Source organism: Ctenocephalides felis, unplaced genomic scaffold (genome assembly GCF_003426905.1).
Source record: "Ctenocephalides felis isolate EL2017-DRISC unplaced genomic scaffold, ASM342690v1 CF-g0.4_SCAFFOLD_00845, whole genome shotgun sequence".
Lineage (NCBI taxonomy): Eukaryota > Metazoa > Arthropoda > Insecta > Siphonaptera > Pulicidae > Ctenocephalides > Ctenocephalides felis.
In genome coordinates, this window is record NW_020536999.1 from 88747622 (window position 1) to 88764182 (window position 16561).

Sequence of the window (16561 nt, forward strand, 5' to 3'; positions counted from 1 at the left end):
CACTTAAATAAAATACATTGTTAGAACTTTAAAGAGATGAAATATAATGTATTAAATAATTTAATTTTATATTTATATAATCATAGATATTATAAGTATGTTTGAAAGTCGACAATTGGAAATCATATTAGTTATTTATTTTAGTTGAATAGTACTACTGATCACAGTTGACGTAATCTGAAATAACATTAAAATATTATAGGCCTACGATAAGCGGTAAAATTACAAAAAATTAAAAATGTTTAGAATTTTGCTGCAAGCTTGAGAGAATCTAATCAGAATCTATTCCAAAGCCCATGTTTCGTGTTTTGTAGGTGTACTACTGATTACAGTTGACGTGTACACTTAAATAAATACATTGTTAGAACTTGAAAGGGGCGAAATAAAATAAATTAATTTTATATTTATACAGTTATAGATATTATAATTAAGTATGTTTGTGAAAGTCAACAATTGGAAATCATATTAGTTATTTATTTTAGTTGAATAGTACTACTGATCACAGTTGAAAAAAAATACATACTGAAATAATATAGGCATAGATTATAGACCTACGATAAGCGGTTGATTTATAAAAAATCAACAAATAATTTCCCCGGTGGCATCCGAGTGGAAAGGTTTAACCCTGTGTACGTTTAAAAGACGTCAATAGTTATTTTTAATGATAGTTAAATATTTCATCTAAATAGTTGAATTTCCTTACTTATTGTTTAATTTAATTATGTCCACATATCAGGAAGTTCAAGCAACTTGCCTTAAGGCAAAATGCTACTTGCAACTAGTTTATTTATCCAAATAATTCTATAAACAAGGAAAAAACAGTTTCATTGTATTATCATAAATAACTCGAGCAACATGTTCACCATCCTCTTGTTTCACACCAGCCAACACTTCCAAAACCTGGATAATAGTCACCGGTTCATTTCTTCCTTTAACCATACACCCTGCTTGCCACTTTTCTTTCTTAACAGCCGGGAATTTTGTTTTAACATACTCAAAACTAGCATGTGTCGGTTTAATTTCACACCAGGGAGCATCAGTTTCTATCAACAAAGACTCCAATGGAATACTTTTGACCACATTTAGATTGTCCAAAGTTTTTAAAGAGCACCCATTGATTCCAATATATAAACCTAACTCTAAAATCCTCTCAACATCATCCTTGGTGCCATCAAAGGAATGCACAACGCCCCCATGAATACGGTTGATGTTTCTTTTAAGAATCTCAAGAAAGTCTTCAGAGGCTGCCCGACAGTGCAGGAATAAAGGTAGTTTTATTTTATCACATAATGTAAGTTGCAACTCAAAGTACTTCTTTTGAGTCTCTTTATCACAAAATGTTAAACGGTCATAATCCAAACCCATCTCACCGATTGCCACCACTTTTTTAGGATTATCCTGAATCAGCTTTTCTAAACTGTTTAAATATTCACCAGGATTCTCTTCAAACTCCTTGCAGCGAGTAGGATGGCATCCAACAGTGCAGTATAACCGGTCATCGGTGTTGGCGAGTTCCAGACTGTTTTTGGCATCTTCTAAACTGCCTCCGGTGATTATGATTTTTTCAAGACCACCGGACCAACTTCTTTGTAGAACGTCTTTGAGGTCTGCTTCGTGTTTTTGGGAACTGTGGTATTTACCAAGGTACATGAGGTCTGTTAAATTGGCACCGATGTCAATAAAACGTTTCATCATGGTGAGGGAGAAATGAGATGGTGAATATCTGAAAACATTAGGCATGAGAAACCTATAAATTTTGTATAATATTATATTAAGTGTTTAACTTTTCCTCCATTTTTTTTCCAAAATTCCAAAAGTCTGGTTTTAAAAAAAAGTTGGAAGCAAAGTTGTACACATAATAGGTTGTATTTATACCATTAGTTAGTATTATTGCCTATTAGTATATATTATATTCATTTACCAATATTTAAAATCAATTTTCTTCAATTAAAAACTAAACTCATTTGCACAAATTTAGATTTTAATAGTTAGGTTATCTTTTTGACAGCTGCTTAAATGGAGGGCGGCATCCAGGGATGGTAAACATTTTTATTTTTATTTTTTTAACTTCCCGTAGGTTAAGTTATTGTAATGGGCCGAAAATCGAAATTAAAAATTTTTACCGTTTTTGAAGGTTTCTGAACAATTTGGCATACCTCAGAAAAAATGGTTGTGTGTGTGTGTGTATGTATGTATGGATACAAATTTCCAGTCACGTTTTCGGGTGCACGGATCAACCGATTTTAAATATTCAACAAACATTCGATTCCTACTGATGGGGAGACGTGTTGATTAGTTTTTGGTAAAGACAGGTCCAGCCGTTTCGGAGATACGATGCAAAGAGTGTAGAAAATAGAAATCGAAGTTTTGAGAGCGCGGAGCATTCGATTTGAATTATTCAAAAAACATTTAATTTGTAATGATGAGAAGAAGTAATAATTAGTTTTTGGCAATGACAAGTCCAGCCGTTTCGGAGACACGGAACAAAATGTGCAATAAATGGTAGTTTTTGAGAGAACGAAGCATCCGATTTGAATGATTTAAAAAACCTGTTTTAATTTTTATTTTATTTCCAACATTTTTTTTGAATATCGATAATAATTTGGATTTTAATTTCAATTCTAGCCAAAATTCTAAAGCTCATTTATATTCTTGATATATCGATTATAATAATATATTTGAAAACGAAACCAACTTATATGAAGATAGGCCCTTAAAATAGCAATACCATAGCATAATAATTTTTATGGAAAACTAATAATATTTATTATCACATCACATTGCAAAAATCTTTAATAAGAAAACGAGAGCTCTGTTTAATTAGATTATGTAATATATCTGCCACCTCATAAATATATATTGATGGCGATATTAAATATCTTTTATATCCAATACTAAGGACTTTATAGTATCCATAAATATTATTAAACCATGTGAAGTATTGCATTTAGATAAAGAAACATTCTGTATCAAATTAAATTAATTTATCTTTAAATAATTGCATAATTTATAGTACATAGAATATGTATTAAGAACTATATTTATTGCCTAACGAATATAACTTAAAGATATTATTTTTTCCAGGATTCTAGATACGATACCCGCATCTGAAAACTTGTTATCAAGCAGTAGTGATATCAGTTTTATAGATGGAAATATGTCAAATCAATTTTTTTCACCAATCCAATTGTTTTAGTTTCTAATTAACTTCCCGTAGGGTAAGTTATTGTAATGGGCCGAAAATCGAAAATGAAAATTTTTACATTTCTCGACGTTTTGAAGCATTTCTGAACATTTTGGCCTACTTCAGAAAAAATGGATGTGTGTGTGTGTATGTATGTATGGATACAAATTTTCAGTCACGTTTTCGGGCGCACGGATCAACCGATTTAAATGGTTCAAAAAACATTCGATTCCTATTGATAGAGAGATGAGCTGATTAGTTTTTGGCAAAGGCAGGTCCAGCAGTTACGAAGATAAAGAGCAAAGAGTGCAGAAAATAGAAATTAAGTTTTTGAGAGAACGGAGCATTTGAATGATCTAAAAAACATTCAATTAGTAATGATTGGGAGAAATGTTTATTAGTTTTTGGCAAAGGCAGGCTCAGCCATTTCGAAGATACGGAGCTAAATGTGTAAAAATGGCAGTTTTTGAGAGAACTAAGCGTCCGATTTAAATGATTCAAAGAACTTTCTGCTTGTCTTAACAAAATGATTGATTTTGGAAAAAAAAAATTTTTGTTTCAACTTTTTTTTTCGGAAAAAACCGAACCGAAACGTATGGATGTAAAATAAATTTTTGAAAGAAGTTCATGTTTTTTGTTGATGTTATGCCCGGTTACTAGACTTTATTAATACATATGTCACTATCAAATTCAGAATCATATAAAGTATATATTTATATAAATTTTATCTAGAATTTAACCTAAAGGTAAATTTACGTGCTACGGCCGGTGGCGACTTCTATGATATGCTTAAAGAATTAAAATTGATGTAATTTTAATGCGGCCGTGTTTACGATCTATTTATACTTATTTATCTAAAACTAATATGCATTTAAAGTAACCATTTTAAAAAATTCTAATAATCTTAATTCAAAACGACAGTTATGTTTAGTCATTGAGTTATGGATTACCGTTTATATCCAAAGATACATGTTTTATATACATATATAGATAGGAAGTGCATTTTGTCTTCACTAGTGTTGAAACAAGTAACATAATAGTAAAAAGTGTTTTACATTAATTTAAATAAATAAATTTACAATAATTAAATCGATTTATTGTAAGTAAATATTATTAAAAGTTTTTTGACGGTTAAAAAATTAAAATTTAATAAAATTTATGTGTCAGTGACACTGTGCAGCCATTTTTGACAGAAGAACGAACGAACGAACACTTGATTTGAAATATTGTCATTTCGATTAATATAGCAGGTAAATAATAAAAATATGTTATATATTGTCCTTATTAAATTACAATATTTAATTTTCTGTTATAATTTAGTATATAATACATCAGCAAAAAATTTTATTACCCAATGATTACAGTTGTATAAAATGCATGAGGAAGATGAGTACTCATTGTTTGAAGAAATCCTTACTCAGGAAGATATTGAAAACATATTACCAGATTTAGATTCTTTAGATCAGGAGGAACTTTTAAACACAATCTTAAACTCCAAACCATCGACAAACGAACCTTCAAAATCCAAACCTTATTCATGCGACTACTGTGGCAAGTTTTATATGTATGAAAAAAGTTTCACAAGTCACAAGAACACCTGTCGTCCTCTTGGTCGATTTTTATGTCTATACTGCTCTAAAGCTTTCAATCAATCTCAAGCTTTAAAAGAGCACCTAAGAACCCACACAGGAATCAAACCTTACGTGTGTCAAATATGCAACAAGGGTTTTACTACTTCTAGATACCTAACGAGTCACCAATATACTCATCTGGAGGGTAAACTTTACAAATGTACTTTCTGTGATAAATCATACTCACAGTTTTCAGGGTTGCAAGCTCATATCACCTCACACACAGATAAACGACTCCACAAATGTACCGTGTGTGATAAAAGTTTTATTCGCTTACATAACTTCAAGGAGCACATGAAAAAGCATTCAGGGGGACAGTCTTACGAATGTAAAGAATGCAATGCTGTATTTGCACTGAAGCGATATCTTACAAGACATAAACTGCAAGTCCATATGAAAGAAAAAAGATACACTTGTGAACAATGTGGGGCAGGGTTTTATAGAATGCAAGATTTGAAACTTCATTCGAATAAACATTCTGGGGAAAAACCTTTTCGATGTGGAATGTGTGAAAAAGCATTTACTCAACCGAGCGCTTTGAATACTCATGTTAAAAGAGTACATAAAGAGATAGCGATGGCAAAACTCAAGGAGAAAGTTTTGGAGGAGAAGATGGTTAATGAAAAATATGTGAAAATAAAAAATGAAAAATGTGATAGGGATGGAAAACATATATGATGTGTCTATATGTTATATCAATATGATATGTAATTTATATATAATTTGTATTGAAATTATATATATATATATATATACATATATATATATATATATATATATATATAAATATTTATATATTAAATGTTATACTTTGAACAAAGCAACACTCAGATTTTTTAACAACTTTATTTTATAATTACAAACGTTTCGAGGCCATTCAAGACCGTGCCTCATCTTCAGTGTAATTTCAAAAAACAGTCACTTATTACTATACATTATTTTAATATTTTATTTAAACTATATTTAACTTTTAAAAGTTAGTTTAACGTTTAAAAGTTGAATATAGTTTGAATAAAATATTAAAAGAATGTATAGTAATAAGTAACTGTTTTTTGAAATTACATTGAAGATGAAGAGAGAAGATGGTCTCGAAACGTTTGTAATTATAAAATAAAGTTGTTACAAAATCTGAGTGTTGCTTTGTTCATATTTAACATTTAATATTTGTTCCTCTCATATCTCAAAATTCTATAAATATATATATATATATATATATATATATACTGTTGTTTATTTATTATATATTATATTTTATTTATTTGTTATTTTAAGTATACATTATTCAACATTGCTTTCTTTAAAAAATTAATATTTATTTTCTTTGTGAAGTTTTTTTTTATTTTTAAGACAATCAATCAATTTTTTAAAGAAAGTATCAATGTTTTAAAGTAAAGTATATTTTAAAAATAAAGAGCAAAGTGTTTTTAAAGATAATATCAATGTTTTAAAGAAAGTATCAATTTTTCAATAAAAGTCTTCATCTTTAAAACAATTTTTGAAACTGGAATTTTTTAGAAAACAAGAATTTTTAAAATTTATGCATTCTTTTGAGATATAATACTTATGTTTTAAAAATTGATACTTTGTTTTAGAAGTGGATAAAAAACGATACTTTCTTTAAAAAAATGTTACTGTCTTTTAGAAATTGATACTTTTTTTAAAATAAATTATTGTATTCTTTTAAAAAAAACTTTTTTAAATTAATATATTGTTTCAAAAAAAAATGCCTTGTTTTATTAACAATATACACAAGTATACAAAAATTTATTCTCTCTATAATAAATATGATTTTCTTTTTTTAATTTATTATATTTTAAATTAATTATATTTTCTTTAATAAACTTGATCATTTGTTTCTAAACAAATTATTTAGCAATTGATATTTTATTTTTTTAAAATCAGACTTTGAAAAATTGATACTTAAAAATGATATTTTGTTTCCAATAGTTCGATTATCTATATCTGAAAAAAAACTGGCATTAAAAATTATACTTATCTCAAAAATATGGTAATGTCTTTAGAAATTGCTACTTTTAAAAAAAAAAAACTAATATCTATATTATTTTTACGATTGAGAATAAAAATCTAATGCCGAAGCAAACTGCACATTCGTATGTAGCTACTGATTACAGTTGACGTCCATACTTAAATAAAAAACATTTTTAAAACTCGAAATAAAATTGGGTAAACAATGTAATTAACTTCCTGGAGGGTAGGGGGGCTTCCATTATGAGTCCATTAATAGGATTATCGATTTTTTAGCGATTTTTGGACCCTCCCTCCGCCTTGGTAATATGTCGTCAAATTTAGAATTACCCCCCCCCCCCACTCCACCATCAAACATCATCTGAATTTTTAGTTAGGTAAAATTTGCCGAATAAATTTTTCGATTTTATGAAATAAACGTGAAATTTTTGTTTGTTTCTTGAAAATTTAGGTAAAAAACTAGTGGGGCGCATGGCATCGTGCCTTAAGGCAAATTGCTGGAACTTCCCGTATCAAAAATTATTCTTTTTTTAAAAACGATTAACATTTTTTAAAAAAATTTACTTAAAAAAAATAGATTTTTGAGAACTATAATTTGAAATTTGACAAAAAATTACTTTTTCTTGAACTTGAAAATAAAGAACCTATTTGACCTATTTTGGAAATTCTGAACTTTTTTTCAAAGCAAATGTACTGCTTTAACAGCATAGAGACGAAAAGTCAAAGCGCGTAAGCGCCGCGTCGCCGTCTAACGGATAAATATTGGTACGGAACCGATAGCAATATAAACAAAATTTATACTTATTGTTAAAATCTCTATAAATTATCTGATAATTTGATGTGCATATGTCTAATAATCATTGTTGACTGCCAAATGGCTTTTTTTTTTATTTTTTCATTAGATCTCCGAAACCGCTAGACCCGCCTTCATGAAAATTTGATCAATTCTTCATCTTGTCAATACAAGTAAAATGTTTTTTGAATTATTAAAATCGGACACTTTGTTCTCTTAAAAACTGAGTCACCATTTTTGGCACGTTCAGCACGTCTCCTTATCAATACGAATCGAATGTTTTCTAAAATATTCAAATCGGTTGATCGGTGTTCCCGAAATCGTCGACGACAATTTGTATCCGCACACACACACATAGATCCATTTTTTCTAAGGTGTGCAAAAATATTCAGAAATCTTTGAAACGTAAAGATAAATAAAAAAAATTATTTTCGATTTTTTGCGATTACTATAACTTGCCCTACGGGAAGTTAATAAAAACACGTGTTATCTTACTAGACTCCTCCTTCCTCCACGTGATTTTTCGGTATTTTTGGTCAAACTTTCCCCTTTCCCTAAAAGTCTCACGTGATTAAAAGACGCCCTTTAAGTTATAGTAATCGTCCAAAATATGTATATGTTTTTGTATATCTTTGCTTTTTGAAGATACCTTAGAAAAAAAAGAATGAATGTGTGTGCAAGAGAGCGATCTATATACGCTTCTTTTATCTATGTGTGTGTGTGTTTTGTGTGTCTACAATTTTTTGTCCACGATTTCGGGCGCACGGATCTCCAAGTACGAAGCCTCCAATTTGGATGATCATGCTTTACTTATCAGTTAATGCAGATTTTCTAAAGAAAAATTCTTTTGATAATTTATACGTTTATACCATGTTTATACTCTTTTTTTGACTAAGTTTATATGTTTATGTTTATATTTAAATTTAAATAAATAGTTAGTGTGGATGCTCTTCTTTTACCTATGTGTGGGGGCACCTTTATCTGTTAGTTCTGGCATCTGGCAACACTATATCTTGCGTCAAAAGTGACAAGTAAAGCTTCGTCTTACATACAAAACATAAATAATAAATATACAACTAATTTAATTTACAATGGACACGGAAATTAAACCGATTGTTTCAAATAATAATTTATTTTCTAATTATTTCGATGAAGACATGTGCAGAGTATGTATGACAGACAAAAATTTGCTTCCACTTTTTGTTGAAGAAGAAGGATGTTTCGATGCAGGTAATGGAATTTTAAATATGCTTATATTGTGCTCGGGTCTCGAAGCCTCCTGGAACGACCAGTACCCCAAACATATTTGTCAAAATTGCCTTGAGGAATTGTATAAGTTGTACGATTTTTGGAAAAGATACAGAAATTCTATAGAAATATTAAGTGAGGTTATGTCAAGTCTTGGGAGTAAAATTGATTGTAATCCTAATTCTGATGAAGTAAGGATTGATGCAGGTGCTGATGGTGATTGTAAAGAGGTTATTGATATTTCTGTTCAAGCTATTGAAGATATTGATTCGGAGCACGATGAAAGCCCTTGCATCGATGAAGATATTAGTACCTTAAACAGTGATTCAGTAGACACCAAGCCCCAATGTTACAAATGTAAAGCAGAATTTGATTCCAACGAAGAGCATGCCAAACACGTCTGCGAATTGCAGGAAAAAACTTTCAAATGTGAGCATTGCGAAGAAAGTTTTCCAACATTTGACAGAAGAAGAAAGCACATTCTAAGACTCCACCGACACTCCAGACCCTTTGCATGTAACTTATGTACCAAAACATTCCAGTTTGCACTAGGCCTCGAAGCCCACAAAAGAACACACAAATCCGAAGAGCCTTTCAGGTGCACAATTTGCAACATGCATTTCAGGACACAACGTATCCTGCATGCACATAAACTTGAACACGGTGTCGACCACAAGCACACTTGTTCTTTATGTGACGAAGGTTTTAGTAAGTATTCACAGTTAAAACAGCATTTCAAAGAGCACCCTGAAATCATTGATAAGATTTCTAGGAAACATTTGTGTTCAGAGTGTGGACGCACATTTGCAACAAATTTTTACTTGCAAGAACACATGCGGACATTACATTTCCCGGTGGAGTCTTATCCTTGTGAGGTGTGTGGTAAATCGTTCCGGTCCAAGGGTTATCTAGCCGTGCACATGCGTATACACGTCTCAGATAAAAAATACGAATGTCCGGATTGCGGGGAGAAATTTAAAACCTGGAACTTAAGATTCGTCCATATAAGAACCCATCATTCTGATGAGAAGCCTTTTGTTTGTGGTGTATGCCAAAAAGGCTTCAAATTCTCTGGACGCCTGACAATCCACCTAAGACAACACAGCGGTGAGAAACCTTATGTTTGCACAGTTTGCAAAAAAGGTTTTGTTAGTTCCGGACGCTTGAGATCCCACATGGTTGTTCACACAGGGGAGAAGAAGTTTTCTTGCCCCGTTTGCCAGAAAGCCTTCTCTAGGAAGCAGTTTGTTAAGTCTCACATGGCTGTTCACTCGGATGAAAGGAATTATGATTGTAGCTTTTGTCAAAGTTCTTATAAGAATGCTTATATGCTAAGGTTACACATGAACAAACATGCTGATTTCTTTCAATCGGAGGTATAATTGATAAGAGATTGATGTAATAATTGAAAGATCTACAGTGATAGAGTGAAATTAACCCTTTCCACTCCTTAATTCCGAGATTTATACGAATTTTGCTGTCGGAGTGGCGGCATCCGAGCGGAAAGTGTTAAATGTGAGTCAATTTGAGAACTGGCAATAAATCTTTATTGTCTAGACACTGATAATGTAATAATTGAAAGATCTACAATGATAGAGTGAAATTAACCCTTTCCACTCGCTTATTCCGAGATTTATTTAAATTTTGCCGTCGGAGTCGCGGTGTCCCAGTGAATGGTATTAAATGTGAATGAATTTGAGAACTGGCAATAAATCTTTATTGTTGAGACACTGATTAATGTAATAATTCGAAGATCTACAGTGGTAGAGTGGAATAAACCCTTTCCACTTGCTAATTCTGAGATTTATTTAAAATTTGCTATAAGAGTGGCGGCATCCGAGTGGAAAGTGTTAAATGTAACAACTGGCAATAAATCTTTATTGTCTAGACACTGATAATGTAATAATTGAAAGATCTACAATGATAGAGTGAAATTAACCCTTTCCACTCGCTTATTCCGAGATTTATTTAAATTTTGCCATGAGAGTGGCGGCATCCGAGTGGAAAGTGTTAAATGTGAGATTTTGAGAACTGGCAATAAATCTTTATTGTTGAGACACTGATTAATGTAATAATTCGAAGATCTACAGTGGTAGAGTGGAATAAACCCTTTCCACTCGCTAATTCTAAGATTTATTTAAATTTTGCTATCAGAGTGGCGGTATCCCAGTGGATGGTGTTAAATGTGAATGAATTTGAGAACTGGCAATAAATCTTTATTGTCGAGACACTGATTAATGTAATAATTGAAAGATCTACAGTGGTAGAGTGGAATAAACCCTTTCCACTCACTAATTCTGAGATTTATTTAAATTTTGCCATCGGAGTGGCGGTATCTGAGTGGAAAGTGTAAAATGTGAGTGAATTTTGCGAACTGGCAATAAATCTTTATTGTCGAGACACTGATTAAGGTATTAATAGAAAGATCTACAGTGATAGAGTGGAATTAACCCTTTCCACTCGCTAATTCCGAGATTTATACGAATTTTGCTGTCGGAGTGGCGGCATCCGAGTGGAAAGTGTTAAATGTGAATGAATTTGAGAACTGGCAATAAATCTTTATTGTTGAGACACTGATTAATGTAATAATAGAAAGTCTACAATGATAGAGTGGAATTAACCCTTTCCACTCGCTAATTCCGAGATTTATTTGCATTTTGCCGTCGGAGTGGCGACATCCGAGTGGAAAGTGTTAAATGTAAGTGAACTGGCAATAAATCTTTATTAGTTAACAAGATAATTTATTTTTTAACACTATTTTTTATCTATGGAGGTAATCAAATAGTATAAGTATGTTAATTATTTATTTTTGTTCTAAGATTTGGATACAGAAGCCAGTAAAAAGGCTTCTAAGGACACCAAATGTTGAGTTTGACCAAAAGACCAAAGAAATGTATATATGTATGTATATATATAAAAATTTGAAGGTTATATAATGTCTCCAATTTCTAATAAAAAAATTAAACCCAAAAATTAGTTTTACATTTTTACATTTCGATACACACATTTCATTCTTGTCTCATGTATTTCCGGGGCAGTCCCGGATTACTACCTTGTGTCCCAGATTTGCCTAAAAGCAATATTTATCCCGATCTTTTGTCCCAGTTTTTTAAAAAATAAAGACATAAACTGGGTTTTTGCAACTACTTGATAATAAAATTGCAAATATCCATCAAATATCTCCAAAAATCCTCAAAAATAGAGTGGAATCAAATCAAATATCTCCAAAAATCCTTAAAAAATCGATCATGTGATTAATGGACGCCGTTGTCGTTGACCCCTAACACTTTTTTCAAATTTTGAGATAACGTTTCTCTATTTTATTTTATTTTCAATGGAAAATTGAAAATAAACGAATAATAAAATCTGAATATTCAACAACTTTTAAAAAAAACTTGGGTACCATATAATAAACCTACCCAGTGAACATCATGTGACCTGAGCGGCGGTTTTAATCTGAAATCCACAAGCTTGCCTTCAGCGCTGTGATATCTATGTGGAATTAATGTGGATTTCAGATTGCTACCGCCGCTCGGTGTTTACTGGATATGGTAAAGCTGTATTTTTTTACAAAGTTTCTTTAAATCTCATTCAATATTCCAATTCTAGGTGCATTTAAATGAAATCATCAGTTTCAAATTAGTCTGGCACTAGCAAGGACTATCAATATGCCTCATGAACATTTATATGTGGCATGCTTTGCAAATTCGGGTAAAACCCGTTCATAATCAGTTAGTTAAATTTCATACTAAAATTGTTCCGGAAACATTTTTTATGACAACAACGTTAGTGTATACAATATAATGTTATATATTAATTTATAATTACAATACTGTAAGTAAATTTGGGTCTTTATTAATTACCAAGTGGTTTGGAATGTCTTCGCTCAGAGATTATTATTTTGGAACTCACCTGAAAGATAAAAGAGAAATATATTAGCAACATTAATATAATTTTATAATAATCTAGATTAATTGGTTAAATATTTATAATTACTATTATCGAAAATAAAAATGTTTATATACCTTTACCTTTTAAAGCCTTCTGAACTTTTTGGCATACCTTACAAAAAATGAATGTGTGTGTATGTATGGACACAATTTTTCGTCGACGTTTTCAGAGCATTCGTCAACCGATTTGAATTATTCAAAAAATTTCCATTTTGATTGATAAGGGGACGTGCTGATTAGTTTTTAGCAAAAGTTGTTTCGGAGATACTGAGCTAAATGTGCAAAAAATGGCAGTTTTTGAGAGTAAGAAACATCGAAAAAAGAAAGGGAATTAATTTCTTATTTAGTTTTTTTTCTTTCGTTTCATAATGTTTCTATTTAAATTTTTATATTCAAATCTCGCGCCGCCATTTTTTCATGTCTTTTCTCTTAGTCTTCCTCTGGCAACACTAAATAAAAAATGTCCTATCGAAAATCAAACATGGCCGGCTGTCAAAATCAATCTTAGGTTAAACAATAAATATATTGAGTGTTATCATGAAATTATTCTTTTAAAATGGAAGAAAATTACGAAGATGTAGACTTAGAGGAAAATAAATTTTCCCAATATTTTGAAGATGACTTATGTCGCGCCTGTCTGTCGGATCAAAAGTTACTTCCACTATTTATTGAACAAGACGGTTGTTTCGACGCCGGGAACACTATTTTAAATATTTTTGTCTTATGCACAGGCCTAGAAGCCTCTTGGGACGACCAGTACCCGAAACATATTTGTCACAACTGTCTTGAGGAGTTATTGAGGCTCAACGAGTTTTGGAAAAAGTGTAGAGAGTCTGTTGATATACTGAATAAACTGGTTCAAAATAGCCTTAAAAACGAGTCAGAATCTAAGCAAATAAGTAATGATGTAGTTGATGATAGTTTTGTTGTTTTAGATAAGAAAAAGGAGGAACTTGAAGGGGATTTACCACCAAGTTTTGAATATGTTGTGGTAAACGAGCAAAATGAGACTAAAGACATTGCTCCTGTTGCAGTACGTATTAACAAACATATTCCTCGCAAACGAAGGTATGTCAATAAACGTCAAGTCCTTAAAAAAATATGTCAAAAGACGTTGTCCCAATTGTAAAATTATACTTTATTCTCGTGAGCATGCTTTAAAACACGTTTGTAGACGGCCTAAAACAAATAAAACTAACACACAGAATGAGAAATCTCCTAACAACGACCCACTAGATGATATTATCATAGACGAGTCTATTACCAAGACTCCTGAACCCGGGGCTAGACCAAATCGTTGTCTTATATGCAAAATAAGGTTCATAAACCAAGATCATGCTTTAAAACACATTTGTAGAAACCTTACTCCCAAAGAAATAGTTTGTAGACATTGTGGTGCAAAATTTGAGACCGGTGCAGATAAACAAAAACACATACTCGAATTTCACAAAGATTTGAGGCCCTATATGTGTGAGAAGTGTCCCAGGACGTTCATTTACCCCCTAAGTCTCGAAGCACATAGAAGGTCACACAATTCAGAACAGCCTTTTAGATGTACAATATGCAACCAGAGTTTTAAACACCGTAGTGCGTTGAATACACATAAATTAGATCATGGGGTTGAGCATAAACATTCTTGTCCGGTTTGTGATGAAGGTTTTAATAAGTACTCGCAGTTGAAACATCATTTAAAGCAGCACCCTGAAATCGATGGTGTGTTTCCACCTTATTTGTGTCCAGAATGTGGAGTAACATATACTACCCACAAATCATTGCAAGAACACCTTCAAACCATACACATGGGCACTGAAAAGTACGCTTGTCCGGTTTGCAACAAAGAATTTAAATCCAAAGGTTATTTAAGGGGGCACATGGTGATACACTCCCAAGACAACAAATACGAATGTCAATTCTGTGGTAAGAAATGTAAAACCTGGGGTAATAGAAGCGCTCATATAAAAATACATCACTCAGATGACCGGCCTTATGTTTGTGAGATTTGTACGAAGTCTTTTAAGTTCTCAGGAAGACTTAAAATCCATTTGAGGCAACACAATAACGAGAAGCCTTATTCCTGCACGCAGTGCAGCATGAGTTTTGTAAGCTCTTCAAGGTTGAGGGGCCATATGGCGGTGCATGGTGAAAAAGCTGTTTATGAATGCTCTTTATGTGATAAAAAATTTAGCAAGAAAAGTGTTGCAGTAAAACATTTTGCTGAGCATGAGGAACCGGTGGGAATGGACACATAAGTTTCATCGTTGCCAAATTATTTTACAATGATATTAATATATAGATAAATGTTGGATGAGATAAGTGTAGTATTTATTTTATTTATTCTGTAATGATGTAAATACAGTTATATTTCAATGCAATTATTCTTAATAGAAATAAATGTAAGGCTATAATTATTGTTTCAAGTCAATGATGGTATCTAGTACTCCGTTGAATGAATCTGTAGTAAACAAGTCTAAAGAAGTTTTACTTCAAAAAATTTTAGAATGTGATTTTATGCCATGTGGGGTATCATTTGAAAGATCTTCTTGAATAGAATTCGAATACAGAAATAAAATTTAGATTGTTATCAAAAATAAGCATTTTCTTTGCATGAATCTAAATGCCACTGACACCTAGTTTATAAAAAATTATATCAATTAAAATCTGATAAATATCACCAAATTTTAATTGCAAATATGTTAATTCTTTGTATGAAATATATTAAAATCTGTTTAAGACACGAATTTATAGTAAACGAATTTAAAGAAGTTTTACTTCAAAAAATTTAAGGTCGTGTTTTTTTAGCATGAGGGGTATCATTTGAAAGGCCTTTTTGAATGAAATTCCAATACTGAAATAAAATTTAGATTGTTACCAAAAATATGCAATTTCTTGGCATGCATCTGTAGTAAGCGGTTCTATAGAAGTTTTACTTCGAAAAATTTTAGGTCGTGTTTTTTTAGCATGAGGGGTATCATTTGAAAGGTCTTTTTGAATAGAATTCGAATACTGAAATAAAATTAAATTGCTATAAAAAATATGCGATTTCTTTGCATGAAATTGTACTAAACGAATCTAAAGAAGTTTTACTTCAAAAAATTTTAGATTGTGCTTTTATGCCATGTGGGGTATCATTCGAAAGGTTTTTTTGAATAGAATACGAATACTGAAAAAAAAATTAAATTGTTATCAAAAATATGCGATTTCTTTGCATGAATCTGTAGTAAACGAATCTAAAGAAGTTTTACTTCAAAAAAGTTTAGATTGTGCTTTTATGCCATTTGGCTAGAAAAAGAATAATGAAGTAAAATTTTAAAATTTGTAACTTTTTTTGTACAAAATTGAATAATCTGCAATAGTTTCTAACATCATAAAAATGAACTTTAAAGCAACTCGACATACTTATATAAATCATTCGTAACTTATTATATTGATTACTTATTAATAAACTTATACATGAGGAAACGACACTTACACCTAGTTAACTTATATTTTTTTAAAGTGAAACTTCATTAGGCGCGACTAGGGTGTAAATCCGTGAAAATGCAACGGAAGTCCGTTAAGCCCGAACTGTTTGTCATTCGCTCTGGATGAGATCATTTCTTTCATCACGGGTCGATTGTGATTAGTCGTCGTGTATGTGAATAGAATTCTGTCGTTGTATGCGTACCGGCATCAACGTTGTATGCGTACCGATATCAACAAGGAAATCGGCATAGATAAATAAACATTTTAAAGTTACATCGTAGTACAAATCTTGATTTAATGAAAAATG

The 16561-nt window shown here is 31.3% G+C and overlaps 4 protein-coding genes across 5 annotated transcripts; 3 read left to right on the top strand and 1 right to left on the bottom strand.

The window, feature by feature from the left end:
* Positions 1-258: 258 nt before the first annotated feature.
* On the bottom strand, positions 259-2004 carry LOC113364238 (putative deoxyribonuclease TATDN1). 2 transcript variants are annotated; one of them, XM_026606731.1, is made up of 2 exons: positions 1922-2004; positions 259-1723 (listed from the first exon to the last, which is right to left on the bottom strand). In XM_026606731.1, exon 2 carries the CDS (start codon positions 1693-1695, stop codon positions 802-804), a length of 894 nt encoding a protein of 297 aa, XP_026462516.1. In that variant the 5' UTR covers positions 1696-1723; positions 1922-2004; the 3' UTR covers positions 259-801. The 2 variants fall into 2 exon arrangements, with proteins under 2 accessions (XP_026462516.1, XP_026462515.1); XM_026606730.1 differs by having other exon boundaries at positions 1876-1978.
* A 2553-nt stretch (positions 2005-4557) lies between these two features.
* On the top strand, positions 4558-5493 carry LOC113362887 (gastrula zinc finger protein XlCGF7.1-like). The gene has a single exon (XM_026605382.1). It carries the CDS (start codon positions 4558-4560, stop codon positions 5491-5493), a length of 936 nt encoding a protein of 311 aa, XP_026461167.1.
* Positions 5494-8685: 3192 nt separating this feature from the next.
* On the top strand, positions 8686-10224 carry LOC113362888 (zinc finger protein OZF-like). The gene has a single exon (XM_026605383.1). It carries the CDS (start codon positions 8686-8688, stop codon positions 10222-10224), a length of 1539 nt encoding a protein of 512 aa, XP_026461168.1.
* A 3099-nt stretch (positions 10225-13323) lies between these two features.
* On the top strand, positions 13324-15096 carry LOC113364236 (zinc finger protein OZF-like). The gene has a single exon (XM_026606728.1). The coding sequence runs from the start codon at positions 13797-13799 to the stop codon at positions 15039-15041; it is 1245 nt and encodes a 414-aa protein (XP_026462513.1). The 5' UTR covers positions 13324-13796; the 3' UTR covers positions 15042-15096.
* Positions 15097-16561: the final 1465 nt, after the last annotated feature.

Excerpts from the sequence above, each read along its gene's own strand:
- LOC113364238 (XM_026606731.1), bottom strand. The coding sequence starts at position 1,695 with ATGATGAAACGTTTTATTGACATCGGTGCCAATTTAACAGACCTCATG.
- LOC113362887 (XM_026605382.1), top strand. The coding sequence starts at position 4,558 with ATGCATGAGGAAGATGAGTACTCATTGTTTGAAGAAATCCTTACTCAG.
- LOC113362888 (XM_026605383.1), top strand. The coding sequence starts at position 8,686 with ATGGACACGGAAATTAAACCGATTGTTTCAAATAATAATTTATTTTCT.
- LOC113364236 (XM_026606728.1), top strand. The coding sequence starts at position 13,797 with ATGAGACTAAAGACATTGCTCCTGTTGCAGTACGTATTAACAAACATA.